The 17,362-nt window shown below is 37.4% G+C and overlaps 1 protein-coding gene across 2 annotated transcripts; it reads left to right on the forward strand.

Annotated features, from left to right (window-relative positions):
* Nucleotides 1–1,730: 1,730 nt before the first annotated feature.
* On the forward strand, nucleotides 1,731–16,981 carry wdsub1 (WD repeat, sterile alpha motif and U-box domain containing 1). 2 transcript variants are annotated; one of them, XM_073870809.1, is made up of 13 exons: nucleotides 1,731–1,851; nucleotides 2,155–2,562; nucleotides 2,917–3,104; nucleotides 3,904–3,993; nucleotides 4,074–4,167; nucleotides 8,394–8,427; nucleotides 8,561–8,601; nucleotides 8,680–8,786; nucleotides 8,913–8,927; nucleotides 9,009–9,038; nucleotides 12,616–12,795; nucleotides 14,989–15,123; nucleotides 16,126–16,981. In XM_073870809.1, exons 2-13 carry the CDS (start codon nucleotides 2,165–2,167, stop codon nucleotides 16,275–16,277), a joined length of 1,464 nt encoding a protein of 487 aa, XP_073726910.1. In that variant the 5' UTR covers nucleotides 1,731–1,851; nucleotides 2,155–2,164; the 3' UTR covers nucleotides 16,278–16,981. The 2 variants fall into 2 exon arrangements, with proteins under 2 accessions (XP_073726910.1, XP_073726911.1); XM_073870810.1 differs by having other exon boundaries at nucleotides 1,822–1,842.
* Nucleotides 16,982–17,362: the final 381 nt, after the last annotated feature.

Here is a 17,362-nt window from a genome sequence, read left to right on the forward strand (position 1 = left end):
TGGACTAGGATAAACCCTGTCTGGGAAACCGCACCTAAATGTATTTTAAAGGCATAGTTTACCCAAAAAAGAAAATTCTGTCATCATTTTCTCATCCTCTTGATGTTTTAAACCTGTATGAATTTTTTTTTCTGATGTACACAAAAGAAGATGATAAAGGATGGTAAACACACAGCTGATTGTATAGGAAAACAAATACGATGTAATTCAATGGGTACCGCCAGGGGCGTAGCACAAGGTCCCGGGCCCTATGGCAGTCCTGATGCCCCCCCCCCCATTTTTCCATTTTAGTTTTCTAATCACTACATTAACAAACTGTATGATAACCAAACAAGACTTGTTTATTAACCAAACAAGCCTATTATTGCTAATTTTAGATATTATAGCCTATTCCTTTCAAATTAAACATGTTTCAAATTAGTTTTTAGTTTTGTATGCAAACAGCATTGTTACAGTTATCACTATAGATTTGGTGTACTTTGTGCTCACCTTTCTTTGAAAAGACGTCAGTCACAAATCGTTTCCACTTGTTTTGTTTTTTCCCTTCGTCTGTCTTTCCTTTCTTTTTTGGTGGCCTGATTTAGCCTTCTTTGAGAAAGACATTTTTTGCGATCAACTAACATAAACAAAATGCAGGTGCAGATGGACTAAAACTTTTGGCGCATTAGCAAGGGGTGGGACTGTGAGACTTTAGATAGTTTTTACTTATACAAAATGTAGTCAGTCAAAGAGTTATTCAGCCAATACAGTAACTTTACATTTCATCTGACATTATGAAATTTAATTTGCAAATGAAAATATCCAGGTTAAATAAAATGTATTCCAGACTTGGAAATCTGGTAATCAGTACTGGTTTTACCCCCAGTCCGATGCCCCTGGGTAGCGCCAACTGTGTGCTTACCATCATTTATCTAAATATCTTCATCATATATCACAATACTTCCATTGTATTTGTTTTTCCTACTATGAAATGGTTACAATCAGCTGTGTGCTTACCATCATTTATTAAAATATATTTGTGTGTGTTCATCAGAAACAAGAAATTCATACAGATTTAGAACAACACGAGGATGAAAAAATTATGACTGAATTTTCATTTTTGGGTAAACTATTCATTTAAAAGGATAGACTAGTTCACAAAAAATAAAATAAAATGTAATCAAACAGGAAGCAGGAGAACCAATAGTATGAAGAATAGGCCTACTATAGGAGTCAATGGTGCTCAAAAACGGTTACAAACATAACTTTCTTTGTGTTCAGCAGAACAAAGAAATTTTTACAGGTTCTTGAGGGTGAGTAAATGATGAAGTTTCATTTTTATGATCCTTTTATAAATGCATAAAATCAGATGTATTAAGGTTTTAATAGCACAATAACGTTTATGGTAATTAGTTATGGCTACACAATAGAACATTTTGCAAGATGTAAACAACACCGGTCCAAAAGCACTTCCTGTTTTAACAAAATATTAATATTAATTAATATTAAAACAAAATACAACCAATTGTAACCTTGTATAATTCCCTTCTGGTGTTTCTTTTTTTGTTTGTTTGTTTTTTGTTTGTATCTGTTGTTGTTGTTGTTGTTGTGCTATTGTTACAAATGGGAACATGATACAATTTTGTAAGTCCTTAAAAACTGTTGAATAAAAAAACAGAAACTGTAGAACTAAATCAAAATGTAAAATAAATGAACTAAAAAAATTAAAAACAACAGGAAGTGCTTCTGGACCAGTGTTGCAAAATCATCTATACACATAAATGTTTACGTGACAAATTACAGTAAACAACAGCCACGTGGTCTCGAAAGTCACGTGACTGATCCAGGAAGTGAAGACGGGAGGTACGTTCGGTACGTTACGTTTTTATCCTCTGCTCACATTATAACAATTTATTAGTATTTATTCAAGTAACGCAAATAGAATAATCAATATAATAAATAATAGATTACGTAATACTTTCTTTGGAGTAACGGTTGTAGTTGACAGCTTGACCTTATAAAACTATTACATTATTATATTCAGTAAAGTATAATGTTTTAGTGTAATGTGTATAATATAAACAAATTATACATATTATGTCTTAACAGTGTTACTGTAGCTTTTGTGTAAACAGAAGGTTGTTGTTTTTCCGTTACACTTCTTTTACACGACAGGTAAGTTAAGATGGTGTCTCTTATCTGCACCCTACAAAGTCACCGGGATGATGTGAACTGCTGCGCGTTCTCGAGCACTCTGCTCGCCACCTGTTCGGGTGATAAAACTATCTGCGTGTACTCGACGCGTGACTTCAGCGAGTTGCCGTTTTCGCCGCTGTCCGGACACGGCTATGGAGTTCACTGCTGTTGTTTTAGCCCGTGCGGTCAGTACCTGGCCTCCTGCTCCACCGATGCAACCACCGTGCTGTGGTCGATGGACACTGGGGAAATCGAGGCCGTCCTAGAGCATCCCGGTAGAAGTCCCGTCAGGGTCTGCGCCTTCTCCCCTGATTCATCTCATCTCGTGTCTGGAGGCTCTGATGGGACCATCGCACTGTGGGATTTTACCTTAAGGACGCTGCGCAAGTACAGCATTTTAGCTGATATTTTAGATTACATATTATAGATTACATATATTTGTGTGTGTGTGTGTGTGTGTGTGTTGATTATTGACTTGGTTCATTAAAGGAATAGTTGTCCCAATTTAATATCAAATTCTCTAATCTCTCATATATATGTGGGATGGCATGAGGGTGAATAAATTATATGACTTCCTTTCTTGAACACACAATTGAATGAAAATGCCATCATGCTACCTTATAACGTTATGGGGCACATGGAAGCTCCAAAAAGCACATCAATCCGTCATTAAAGTAAACCGAATGAATCCAATGTGAACAGTCCGAACAGTTTGATTGACACGTGTATCTTTCTGTGTAGGACGGGTGCAGTTTCTGACACCAGTATAGTTGCCTGCTCTTTCACTCCGTGCTCTCAGCTGTTCATCACTGGCTCCACATATGGAGATCTGAGACTGTGGGACCTGAAAATGAACCATCTCCATGCGGAGAAGAACGCCCATGACCTCGGCGTCTCCTGCTGTCAGTTTGCTCCTCAAATAATGAAGGGTAGGATTGATTTACCTTTGAGGTTTTTAGTTTTTCTGAATTTACACAACATAGATGTATTAAAAACAAAAAAAGATTTTCCCTATTTTTAAAACAACGGCGTCACAAAGATCCACATTTACCCAACAAAAACTGTACTGTCTATGCTTGACCAATAGATGGCGATGTTACTTTATAAAGAAACACTACACACCTGTGCTCATACAAATTGTTGTCCCTTTATGATGTCATAAGGCTGGAAGTCCTTGTATGGGCACTTTTCCGGGAATAGCGTGCAAGAGCGTGCCCATCAACGTGCCTGGTTCGGATTACGGAAAATTTTTGACTCACTATGTTCAGTTCATATTGTTCACACAATGACTTCAGCTGTTTACCTCCCACGTTCTCATTTATCTAAATAAACATAGATGTATTAATCTCTTCAGGCAATTTTTCTCTGTATATTGACAATTAATAGGAAGACATGAGATGAATGAGATGGAAGTGGTTCTGCTTACATTTCATTGAGCTGTGAGAAGCTATGATGACATAGCCTGGAGTAGACAGCAAGAATTCAGATCCCAAATCGTGTTACTGTATAATAAGATCTTGTGTTATTCATTGTGACATTAGCTTTCTTCAGCGTCATACTGCATCACTTCAAATTAAACTTGAAATGAATCTGTTGTGTTGTGAGCTGCACTGAATTGAATTCAAATCTCTCTCTCTCTCTCTCTCTCTCTCTCTCTCTCTCTCTCTCTCTCTCTCTCTCTCTCTCTCTCTCTCTCTCTCTCTCTCTCTCTCTCTCTCTCTCTTTCAGATCCAAATGGCTTTGATTGCTATCGTCTGGCATCATGTGGACAGGACAGTTTGCTGAAGATATGGATTGTTTCTTGTGTATCTTCTGCAGGTAATGGCACCATCTGATCATTTTTTGTTCAGTCTTTTTTGTGAACGTGTATAACATGAAATCCATGTGTTGGTCTGCAGGTGTTAAAATGCAACTCGTTCACACTTTGACGGGTCAGTCTGCTCCAGTTCTGTCATGTGCTTATTCTGCTGACGGACAGATGCTGGTGTCTGGGTCAGTAATACACACACATACACAGACCTTATTTATATAGTTCACCATTTATTGACCAAATTTTCTTAAACTATGCTGATTTTATTGATTATAGAATAGATATTTATTTTGACATTAACAGAAATGAGGCTTTGAGGATTAGGAGTATGTGCAGATGAGATCTGATTTTTTTGTACAAGCATTTTTTAAAGTAGGGAATTTTAAAAGAAATAGTGCTCTTAAAAATGTAAACCATGTCACTTTTAATTCACCCTAATTTTTGAGACAAATTCCTAGAAAAGGAAATATTGAGCAACATTCCCAAGCTTATCGTTATTATACAACTGAAGTGGATCGGCCCAGGGACAGCATTGATCACCATTCATTTTTATTTTTTTGGTAAAGAGCAGGTTGCACAGATCTGTACTTGAAGGAAACTGTTCTGTAATGGTTTATAAATAAGGGCAACCTTCTAATTACCAAAATAATGATGCTGATTTTAAAGATGACATAGAATGATTGAACGGAGTATTTATCCTTGTTCTGTGATGTGACATGTAGACAAAAAAATTTTGTTTGGGTCTGTAATGCCTTATAAGCTTCCTAAAAACCTCTCTCAGAAAGCTCCATTAAGGTGGGGGATTTTAAACAAGTGGTTTTGCACCTATTTGGCTCCCCCTACTGGCTTAACTTGCAATCTCATTACTGATTGGCTGACTTTGCTGCCACTCAAAAAAATTTAGCCAATTATTTTAAAGTGGAAGGGCAGTTAGATGCCTGTTATGTCATAAGCATCAGTTTTTCAGATTGGGCTGTTTTCTGGCTGACATTTCTAAAAGAGGAATTTCTATGAGACTGAGATGTTTAGCATGTTTAGCACTTTTTGGATGTTTGTGAATGTGGGTAGACTACCATTATTCAACAAAGACAAGGTAAAAATGGTTTTTCATTCTCTGTCCCCTTTAAAAGGTAGTTTTTAGTACAAGCCCTTAACACTATTTTTTACACTGTCTGCCAGGATATTCAGTTTTCCAATATTTATTGATTTTAGCTTTAAGTTTATTATGTGCAAAATAAGATTCTTGCTAACATGATAAAATGATTATAGAGTCATTCTGTGTTGACTCAATCTGAGGTCCCCTGCTCAAAATTTTGATTTTAAGAAATGTTAAATGTCATTGAGAATTTTTTTCTGACTGGGGGTGAAAAATGACTTTTTTTGAAAGGTGGCAGCATTATTATTTGTGACCCTGTCTGTAAAATCCAGGTTGGTCTCATAATTAAATTTCTATATTAATATATATTTTGCTCTCTAAGATTAGGAGTTCATTTCACATAGATTTCAATCTTTGATATGACCTTACTATATTATATATTTAACTATTGTATTAAAGATATTAACTTATCAAGGTTATATTTTCACATAATGTTATTTACTATGTAGGATGATTTTATGTAGAAAACTGTAAATCACAAAAAAAAATAACTAGCTGGGTTTAGGCAGGGTGACATTTTGTTTTTTACACACATACACACACATGGCGTTGGTAACGGTTTTAACCCTAATAAGTCCCTTGGGGTCAATCTTATCCCCAAACCACTTTTATTTAGTTAAAAAACATGGTTCTCTTCATCTTGACTTTTCCAGATTATCTCTCAAGATTCAAATTTGGTCACCAAAAGAGGCCCACACACACACACACACACACACACACACACACACACACACACAAACACAAACACACAGACACACACACACACACACAGACACACACAAACACACAAAGGTATGACTGAGACAGAGAGCATTTTTTACAGAATTTGGCAAAAAACTGCCACAGATGCAAATCAAAGATGTAAAATGCACACACACGCACGCACGCACGCACGCACGCACGCACGCACGCACGCACGCACGCACACACACACACACACACACACACACACACACACACCCACAAAGACACAGTAAAACTTACATACATATAAAGACACAGACACACACAAAAAGACAAAGTCACAAACGCGCGCGCACACACAAACACACACACACACACACACACACACACACACACACACACACACACACAAACACCCTTACATTCAGTCAAATTTCTATGGCATTTTGTAAAAACAGCATCAAATGCATCAAAAACTACAAAAAATTCTACTATTATTGAAATAATATTTATTTTTAATGACCTTTCTAATGTTTATATAAACATGAATTCACAAAATGTTTCACTAAAGTATTGATGTTGAGCAGTTGGCCACACACAATGAATGTGTCTCTATGGGCATCTGCTGGTCAAAATGATTTATTTCCTAAACTGTAACCATAAAACTTTTTTTCTAAACACCAAATTGTCGAATTCAACACATAACATCTAGATAAATATCTAAAAACAATTTAAATCAAATTTAGATGTGAATTTTTTATAAAAATTGATATTTTTCAGGCAAGCTAATAGTGTAGTTGAGGAACTGAGTGGTAAACAGGTACAAAGGTACTTCATATCTCCCAAAACACAGCATTATTGTATAGATGGGAAGTAAACAAAAAAATTATATATTATTTGTATCATATTATTTGTATCATTAAAGGAACAGTATGTAGGATTGTGGCCAAAACTGGTATTGCAATAACAAAACTAGTGGCTAAAACTGGTACTGCAATCATACAACTGGTGGCCAATACACAACATGACAACATAAACATCAGTTGAGGCCTGCAACTCCACTTTTTAAATGACAATATCCTGGCCGGACCACTGTCCAGTGACATATCAGGGACATTTTATGATTAATTGATATAAATTTCTTACATACTGTTCCTTTAAAATTAAAATTTTTTGTAATCACCCTTTAAATTTCTGGGGTAATTTTTACCCCCAGGGAGCTCTAACGTATACAAAAAAATAGGGGCTTATGAGGGTTAAAGCAACACTATGTAGTTTTTTTACCTTTAAATACTGTCTCTAAAATTATTTCAGTGATAGAACAACTTTTAACTGGACAAATTGTACTGTTGCTGCAACCTGAGCAGCCTCCTAGCTGCTACAAGCACACTCTTAAAGTGGCGGTGGAGGGTAGGAAACACAGCCCCGCCCCTCCCCCTGCCTGCAGAAGAGTGTCTGATACCAGGCACTGTTGTGCTTTTCAACCACATGGGGGAGCTGTAGGTAATTTTTACATGGAAACTACATAGTGTTGCTTTAAAATGAGAAAAGTATAAGTATCCAAAGATTAGACACATACAGTGGGGCTTGAAAGTTAGGCACCCTTGGTAAATATGAGCAAAGAAAGCTATAAAAATAATGTTCTATAATATTTCTTCTTTTAAGCGTTAATAAAAAAATCACAAAAATATGTTGTTTCATTGAAGTAAAACAATTGAAAGTGAAGGGGAAATTACATTACGAAATAAAGAATTTTCTCTAATACTCACTGGGCATAAATATGGGCGCCCCTTTATTTAATCCTCTTTTCTACCACCATTTGAAAGGATACCAGCTCAGAGTCTTCTTTTATAATGTCTGATGAGGTTGAAGAATTCATGGAAGGTGATCTTAGATTATTCCTCCATACAGAATTTCTCCAGACCCTTAAAATGTTGCTACTCTCTACTCTTCAGTCATTTTCTGTATGGTTCAGGTCAAGAAAATTGGGATGGCTATGGCAGGACCTTGATTTTGTGTCAGGGACCCATATTTTATTTACTTTGATGTTTGTTTTGAACCAATGGAGCCCACTTTAATGATCATTTCTGAACAACTCCTTTATTTTCCACTAGGGGGTGCTCTAAATACACAGAAATAAGTGGTGCAAAAATGTCATTTTGTGTGGGCACTAGTTCTGAATTCTGTTTAGTGAGCAATTTTTTATGACAGTAGTGTTATGGACCTTTATCAGGGTTGACAGCATATTTAATAACTTTTTCATTAATAATAACAAGACTGTGAAAGATATACATACAGCTTATTCAGTAAAATATGTTTTGTACTTTAATCATTCAGCACACAAACAGAAGGACCTGTAAAATAAATACAAATTTGATCTGATATAGAACCTTAAATGCACGCTGTTAAACAGACTGCATGTCTGTACCTCGCTGCCTCATTTTATTTAAGACAAAATAAATATGGCAGCTCTAAGGTTTATATCCACCATGTGTCAGCAGACAGACTCATAAAGGGCTCGCTAGCCTGATTCATTCGCTTTAAATGTCACTCTCTCTTTTCTCACAGATCTGTGGATAAGACCGTGACTGTCTATCAAGCTGTGAGTCTCATTCATATTCATCATATATTGTGTGTCCAGCCAATAATATAAAGCATGATTGACAGCGCACCCCAGCTGGAAGTCATTTACATCACTTTTTTATACATTTTTAATAATGATTTGTGTTCTGCAGAACGAGGGGATCTTACTCTACACGCTTAACCAACACGACAGGTGAGTCTCCGTCATGCTGATGTATAGGACAGATCTTAACTCTCGGTGTTAAAGACTGCTATTGGTCTTGTTGAGCAGGTATGTGACCGCATGCGCTTTCTCCCCCACGGCCTCCATCATCGCAACCGGATCCATGGACAAGAGCGTCAATATCTGGAGGGTTGAGGATGGTTGTAGTGCTCGAGGTGGGTTACTAAAGAAACAGAGATTTTAAAACCTTTTTTTGTAATGGTTGCAAGAATTGTTCACTTTTTTTTTCCCTCCCCTGCTTTCTCTCTTTTCCATCCACCAATTGGATTCCTAAAATTAAGGCAAATGTCTTCCTGGTGAGTTTCAGTAAATGTTTGCATTTAATTGTTTTTAAATATTTTTATATTTGTTTACTGCACTGATGTCTTTTTTCTCAGATGAAGCTGATTCAGTTTCAAGCAGGGAAGGTTAGAATTCCATACCATATTTTTGCATTCATAATATATCCCAGACAGCAGACGACTCTGGGCCGGATCCGCTCCGGATCTGTGCCGAAGTCAACAGCTCTGGCGCAGATCCGGAGCGGATCCGGCCCAGAGTCGTCTGCTGTCTGGGTATATAATATTGGAGACAATTACAGTAAATAAAGCTAATTATGATTACAACAGACACACGCTAATCCAGACTCTACTATTGACTTTATTTATGATTCATCTAAAGAAAAGCCCAAGAGGAGGATATATTCGTTTTCGTCCCTGCATCCCAATCCACACATTGCATTATAAATAGTATTCGAAATAAGAATTAGTGTTTCAAATCATAGTATGTTGAAATATTTCCTTAAAATATGCCGTTTTTGGGTGAAAATATGAAGTGCAGATCCAATTGGATTCTAATGGTGTGTGCAAACCAAAAGTAAAGCGAATGTACGCATCTCTAGATTACTCGCAGGTTTACTTGTTTTTTAATAAAAATAAAACATCACAGGATCAGTGTCTTCCAAGGGGCAACCTTCTGATCTCTCTGATGAAGCCAATACGGAACTGATTTAAACAGCAATTCATGGATTGGCCACTAGAGGCAGGCTCCAAAAGGGAGTTTAAATGATATTAAGACTTAAAGTTCTGCATAATTAAGGGCGTGGCCACTTGATCGACAGTTGAACAGCCACTGCTGTCACTAGAGTCGAGCTAGGCGGGCCTGGTTTTAGCAACCAGTCACCTCAGCTTCACCCACGTCCCGCCTTTTTACCCATTTTCGGATATCCGCGAGTGCTGCGCAGTGATGCGCGGCCAAGATGGCGACGGCAGGCAACGCCTACTTTAAGCTTCAAAAACGATTTTCAGAAATCTATGGGTGATGTCACGGACACTACGTCCATCTTTTTTTACAGTCTATGGTGTCTTTACGGGTTTTGGCTAGATGGGAAATATCAATGCCTAAATCTCGCGAGATGTTGGGTTTAGGTTTGGGGATAGGATTAGGATGAAAACGGTGGTTAGATGCTATACAACTTCAGCCTAAATCCCATGAAATGTTGGGTTTACGGTATGTTTTGGGGGTAGGATTAGGATTTAAACAACGCTCATCCGGTGAGATTTCACAAGATTTTCAGCGTTTGCTGTATCCCTTCTGGCCACAACCGTTACCACGCACAATAACGCTCTCCTCCATTTCCGATGCAACCTGATTTGTCAGTAAGCTCTTCGCTGATTGGCTTGCACGACAACATCATGTGATTTTCCAACTCGAGTGAAAATTTTCAACGTAAGACGCGATTGAGGTGAATATCGTATGTTAGCGGCAATCACTTCACCATTTTTGCGCCATTTGGCGGAAATTTGCTCCTATTCGCATTTTTGCACTGACTTTGTATGTAATCTACTTGCGCAAATAATTTAATTCGCTTTTAGTGTCCATACCCCATAACAGCTGAAATTAACTACAATTTCTTGTGAGAGGGAGTAGTCTAGCACAGGGGTTGTCCTGGAGGACCACTAGTACTGCACAATTTGCATGTCTCCCTCATTAGACACACCTCATTAGGTTTAAATCTTCAGCTCATTAGTAGAGACTGCAAGACCTGAACTGGGTGTGTAAGGTAACTGAATGAGGTGTGTCACAAAAGGGAAACATGCGAAATGTGCAGTACTAGTGGTCTTCCAGGACAGGTTTGAAAAACCCTGCACTAGCGATGCTACACTGAATGAATGTATTTTAAGTGCTTATTCACTACATTTACTAAATAATAAAAAAAATTTAAAAAATTAAGTGGTGTCTTCAAATTATTCATTAATCGTAAACACAAAATAAACAAATAACTATACTTAAAACACTAACGGTACATTCACACGGGGCCTAAGCGTTAACGCTTCTCATTTACTTTTAAAGGTGCTCTAAGCGAATCTGTGAGACGTCACATTTTGTTGATGTTTGAACTGTTTTCAAACAAACGGAGCGTAGCTAACTCCTCCCCCTCCTTTTTGCGCTTTTACGAACGCATCCAAATCCTTCTTGTCGTTTATTGGCTGGAACACTTTGTTTTGTTTCGTGGTGGTAGGTTTGGCCACTGTGTTTTTATTGCGGTTTGTGGAGCCTAGTCTGTCTACAGAGATTGCGTTTTTTACAGTTTGATCAGCGGACAGGCAGCAAGCAGATAGTGAGGAGATGTTCGCTGTATGTAACAAAAAATGATTTTACACAATGTAAAACGCGTGAATTCGCATAGAGCACCTTTAATGGTTTACGTCATGAGTTGCCGAACGGAATTCTGAATCAGTCGCGTCACTGCCATTGCTCGCTGCATAGGTTGAACATTTCTCAACTTTTCAAGCGCCAACGCGTGCGTCGGCCAATCGGATTGCCTTATGCAAATGACCTAGTGCGATCCAGCGAATTACGTTTATGCATGTGTTGCATACATTGTGATTGGCTGTTGGCCAAGCTTCAGAAAAGCCTTCCGTCAACCATCATGGGCCGTCAGCATCAATGCTTGATTGAGGGCGTGTCTGGGGTGTGGCTAACAGCCAATCACAGTGGCCGCAACACATGCTCCTCTGTTCTTGCATAAACGTAATTGGCTTGCCCTGCACAGGGTTTTTGGCATGGGGTGATCTAATTTGCTGACGCCAGATTTGGCGCTTGAAAAGTTGAGTGGTGTTTGGCTTCTGCCATGAGCAATGCGACTAGTGACGTGATGCTGACAGATCCACAATTCAGTTCGGAAACGCATGACGTTGCCCATTCAAAGTAAGTGAGAAGCGTTAACGCTGACACCCCATCTGATCAGTAAACAAAGTTGTTTGTTACATTGTATTCCTTCCCAGTATCTGCATACTCCATTCGCATAACAGAAACGGTACGTACGTTTTAGGGCATAATACAAGTATGCAAATTTGGACAGCATGGCTCAACTGTTACAGCATGGTGTTTGAAATGCCAAGGTCATGAGTTTAATTCTCATGAAACACAAATATAAAATGTATTTCTTATAAGCACTGTAGGGCGAGAAGTGTGTGCCGAATGAATGTAATGAATAAATTCTGTCTTTAATGAGAATTGTTATAACAGATATCTGTGTGTTCAGCACTGCTGGTCACGTGCAGCAATCGCCCGCTGTGGGTCAGAGACGCAGGAGAGATTCAGTATTAAACAGAATACACAAACAGGAAAAAAAGTGAATCTCTCTCTCTCTCATCCTTCATGTTTCTCTAGGGTTATGAATCACAGCTGCAGCATTGAGTTTATACACACAGTGCAGGTCGTGAGCTCTATTGAGCTTTATATACTCAGCGCACACGTGTCGAGACAGCAGGGCGGAAATCCGACAAAATGTGCGTCGTGAATACTAATATAACACCGGCATTGCATATGATCCGAATGCATCGTCCTGAGCAGATACATGGTGTAAAACAATCTTTTTCATGATTAATGCATTAGCAACACACGTGCAATGACTAACATTCAGTACTCATAAATGTTGAAAATAAGAATGCACTAGATTTCATACCGGTGTCCAAGTAATACGTCCTGTTGCTTTCTCAGACAGGAAGTCGCGAGGTCACGCCAGACTGATGGTGAGCGAGTGGTCTGAGGAAAACGTGTCGGCATGGTTACGGGAGGAGGGGCTGGAGGCCGTGATTGACGCATTTAAATCCAATAACATCGACGGAGAAGAGCTGCTCTCGCTCACCAAGGAAACCCTGAGCTCCGAGCTGCACATCGGTATGAGCACAGCACATAAAGCTCCATCTGTATTCATAGCGCATCCCTCTCTGTCTGGATGTCTGCTGGCGTATTTTCAGCTAGACTAGGTGATGCAAAAATTACCTGCCAATGGTTATCCCGCAAACGTGACCATGTCGTGGGTTATATAACAGTGACATGGACTTTTGTGTCGCTTACCTAACAGGAAATCTTGATTGATGTTTTTAGAAAAATTGTGGAAAACTGGCCAAAATAAGACCTAATCCCAGAGATTGGGGATTTGTTGTGTGTTACGTAAAGCACTTGTAGAGTTTGTGGGTTTTAAAGCAGATTATTGCTGCTTAAGTGTAGATATTCACATAATTGCTCCTGTAAAGCTCAGTGGTAGAGCATTGCATTAGCAGCGGATAAGGTCATGGGTTCGAACCGAGTGGCAACCTTAAGATCTCTCTGATGAAGTCAATACGGAACTGCAATTCATCGTTGGAGGCTGGCTCCAAAGGGGAGTCAATTCCCATAGACCCCCATGTTAAAATGGCTATCTTCAGAGCAGAAACTAGTGTTTACAGCCTGGTACAAAAATAGTTTTTGGTCCATATAGCTAATTTTGCCCTTCATGACAAATGTGAGGCAGGTGAATTTTTTTGTAACTCATCCGTAAGCTTTAATTATTAAAGGCGTGGCCACTTGAGTGACCGTTGAACAGCCACTGCTGTCACTAGAGTTGAGCTAGTCGGAGATGGTTTCAGCAACCAACCACCTTAGGTTTACTAACATACCGCCTTTTTACCCATTTTCGGATATCCGCGAGTGATGCGCAGTGAAGTGCGCCCCGCCCAAGATGGTGATGGCAGGCACTGCCTACTATTAGCTTCAAAAAGAGTCTTCAGAAACCAATGGGTGACGTCACGGACACTACGTCCATCTTTTTTTACAGTCTTCGTGGTTCGAACCCATGGACTGATCAAAAATGTTTACGTTGTAATGCATTGTAAGTCACTTTGGATAGAAGTGTCTGACGAATGCAAAAAAATGTAAATTGTTAAAAAACAATTAAATGTGCCGTGACCCATATGTCAAAAATATAATTTTAAATATATTTATTTCAAAATATACAAAAATGCCCAAAAAATAAATTTGCTGAAATATATTTTTTAATATGTTTACAAAAATATATTTTTCACCAGTATATGAAGAGTTTGGTCCCAAAACAAGATAACTAAATTTTTTGTCAAATCATGTTTATTATTATGTTATCATGTTTTTATTGAGCTATAGTTATGAAGGATTAAATTAAAAAAATCAGTTTTTTTAATTAATTGGAATGCACAATCAAAAAATGAAATAAAAAAAATAAAAAATTAGGTTTTTTTTGGAAACAAACTCTTAATATTTTTTTGGCAATTTTTTCTATATTTCAAACTATATAAAATATTTTAAATAATTTAAAAAATATGTATTTAGCCCTCCATGTTTCAAACCAAGGAAATATATTCATGTCCTATTAGAAGAAAAACATTGTTTTGTGTTTGTTACAAACCTGTTAACATAACAGGTTTGAAAAGGTTTAAATAAAAAATATTTTACCTTCAAAATTAACTTGCATTATATAGCATATATTTAAAATATATTTTTGCCAAGAATTCATTTCTTGCCATTTGGGTTGTAATTGCTTCCCCTTGAAATTAATTCTGAAATATATGTTGAAATATGAAGGTTGAAACAAAAATATTTCAAAAATATATTTAATTAAGCTTTACGTTCTAAAAAAAATATTTTTTTGCGCAAAGGAGTTCTGTTTGAAATATAAACAGAGAGCAGCTTTGTAATAACTAATCCCATATTTCAAAACTACAGTACTAATTTCTTGCTAGAAATGCAATCAAAAGGTTTAAAAAGTTCAAATATAACCTTGTTTACACTTAATTTGTGCTTAAGATGCTTTCTTGGCCGTTATTTAATTTTTTAGAACCCGACCAGGCTTGACCAATCGCATTAATCGTCTTCCCCACAATTTTATGTATCTCAAGAGACAGGAAGTAAACCAAACATTGGATTCGGGCGTGGCTCGACCCAGTTGTGATGATATTTACTATAACATAGCTCTGTTAACCACTTAAGGTGGATATCACTGTTAGTCCTTTGATATCTAATGTGAATCACTCTTGTCAGGTAAATATGGTTGGTGTTTAAATGTTTGTGTGCTCTTAGAGTCTTTGGGCCTGCGGAGTAAAGTCATGAAGAAGATCGAGGAGTTGAAGATGTCCCCCGTCTGTAACGGTACTCCCGATGAGTACCTCTGTCCAATCACACGTGAGGTCATGAAGGACCCTGTGATCGCTGCAGGTGAGGCTAGCTATGTCACATGAACATCTGCGCATTTCTGACAAATGAAATGTCACAGGAAAACAGTAGCTAATGTATTTTAGAAATTGGTGATTATATAATTGCAGGTACATTTGGTGTCCAACCTATTTTGTATTGCTACTGGTTTTTATTGTATCCCATTAACTGGCGCTGTCCTGTGAGCAGGGCACCTAAGTTTACTTTAATATTTTTCATGTAAATGTTAATCTATCATGACAAGCTATATAATGTTGGAAAGGTCTAAGTTTTCATATTTCAAACCCTTTTAGTAGTAATAATAATGCAGTGACTGTAATTTATTTATTTGTGACAAGAGTATGCAGCAAACCAACACAAACCTCAGTTTTTTGATAATTTTATGTATTAAAAATAATACTATATTGCATTTTTTATTTATTACAAATAAATGTGAAATGCTATAAAAAAAATTATATTGTCCCCTCCAGACACTTCTGTAAAAAATGTTAAAAGTGTCTTTTTTAAAACAAGATCAAAATTAAGCTTCTAGACCAAAAAAATGCCAGAGTTATATTCATTTGAAGGTGTACATCACCTTTTCAGCACCCCCACTCAAAAAAAAGGCTGCGCCAGTTAAAGGGTTAATGTTTTTAATTTTTTTAACAATTTGGTACTCATTGTCGTGGATCACAAGATGTTACTGGCTATAACAATGTAATTTTCCATTTAAAAGTGTCTCATAAAGTTGTCTGAATTAGTCTGTCAACTCTGTTACAGTCAACCCTGTTACTAGGGTAGAGTAACAGTGTTGACAGTCATGTACGTCTATGTGAGAGAGTGTTTGTGTTTCTCTTTGTCTACAACTGACAGTTTTGTTACATACTGTCAACACTGTTACTCTACCCTGGTAACAGAGTTTGACAGTAACAGAGTTGAGACAGTTGAGTTTGCATAAGCACATCTATGATGCTAAAGTTTCTTTGCTAGTGTAAGCCTTAAGGCCATTATGTTTTGTGCCCGCAGACGGCTACTCGTATGAACGGGAGGCTATTGAGAGTTGGATCAACATGAAGAGTCGCACTAGCCCCATGACCAACCTTCCCCTGCAGACCACTCTCCTGACACCCAACCGCACCCTTAAAATGGCCATCTTCCGCTGGACCACCAGCCAGTGATTTCCAACGTCACTCCATTAGAGTATATTAATAATAATACTGACCCCAGACCAGCAATCCCGCTGTGACATACCTGAAGTCTGTGGTAATACTAAGTCCACATTCTATAAAGTACAGGATCAACTTATCTACAGTAGTAACTTAAAGAGTCTGACAGAAATGTCTCAGGTTTCTCACTACATTAAGGCTGAACCCGAGCTAAAACAAGAACTTTATTGTAAATATGATAAGAGGTATATGATTGTAGTTATGCTGCATTTCGATTGATGTAGTTCATAACATTCAGCTTAATGAGGTTTAAACAGCAGTCATCATAAAAATTTGTCGACCACTTTCTGGAAGTAGGGGCCAGTTTGCTGACATAATTATGATTCTTCTGTATTGTTTTTATATCATTTACAGTACAAAACTATTTATTAAGTCCGGTTTCATTTCAGTTTATAGGCTGCTACTGATTCTTTATAGCATTATCAACCGGATGTCCTGTCGTGTTATGTTGTTCATATTATTATATATAACGGTATAATATACTGAAGCTTTAAATGCTCTTTGCATCTACATATAATGTATGCATTTATTCATGGGCTGCACTTTCATTACATAAATGTACTATGAATGTTATGTATAATACAGTATATGATGTAAAAAAAAAAGTTATGACGCTAATAACACACATCACTGGCTTTGTTTTTACCATTATACAGTGTATTTATTATGCTGGCAATAATTGGTTGTTAATAAGGCAAGCATCCCTGTTGCTATTGATGAAAAAAATTACTAACCAACCCTTGGCTATGTATACTGAGTTGGACTTGATGAGACTATTTCCAGTGCACTTATGTATAGCTGTTCTTTTCTGTTGTTTACGTCATTTGTAAGTCGCTTTGGACAAAAGCGTCTGCTAAATGATTAAATGTAAATGATGAAATCCATATTAAAATATGATTTATAACAGTCCCATTTGGTTTGTACTACAATACAATAAATACCCTAATCGACAGCAGGGCGCTATTACTTTTCTTAACCCTTCAAAATTCCTGTGTATCGTGGGAGAAACAATGCATTATTTCACAGAAAACTTCATG

The sequence above is a fragment of the Misgurnus anguillicaudatus genome, chromosome 8 (genome assembly GCF_027580225.2).
Source record: "Misgurnus anguillicaudatus chromosome 8, ASM2758022v2, whole genome shotgun sequence".
NCBI classification, from domain to species: Eukaryota; Metazoa; Chordata; class Actinopteri; order Cypriniformes; family Cobitidae; genus Misgurnus; species Misgurnus anguillicaudatus.

What these genes read in the sequence shown, in the direction of transcription:
- wdsub1 (XM_073870809.1), top strand. Translation starts at nt 2,165, where the DNA reads ATGGTGTCTCTTATCTGCACCCTACAAAGTCACCGGGATGATGTGAAC. An exon ending in CCGTGACTGTCTATCAAGCT is followed by an intron (nt 8,428 to 8,560) that starts GTGAGTCTCATT and finishes TGTGTTCTGCAG; the next exon opens with AACGAGGGGATCTTACTCTA. An exon ending in ACGCTTAACCAACACGACAG is followed by an intron (nt 8,602 to 8,679) that starts GTGAGTCTCCGT and finishes CTTGTTGAGCAG; the next exon opens with GTATGTGACCGCATGCGCTT.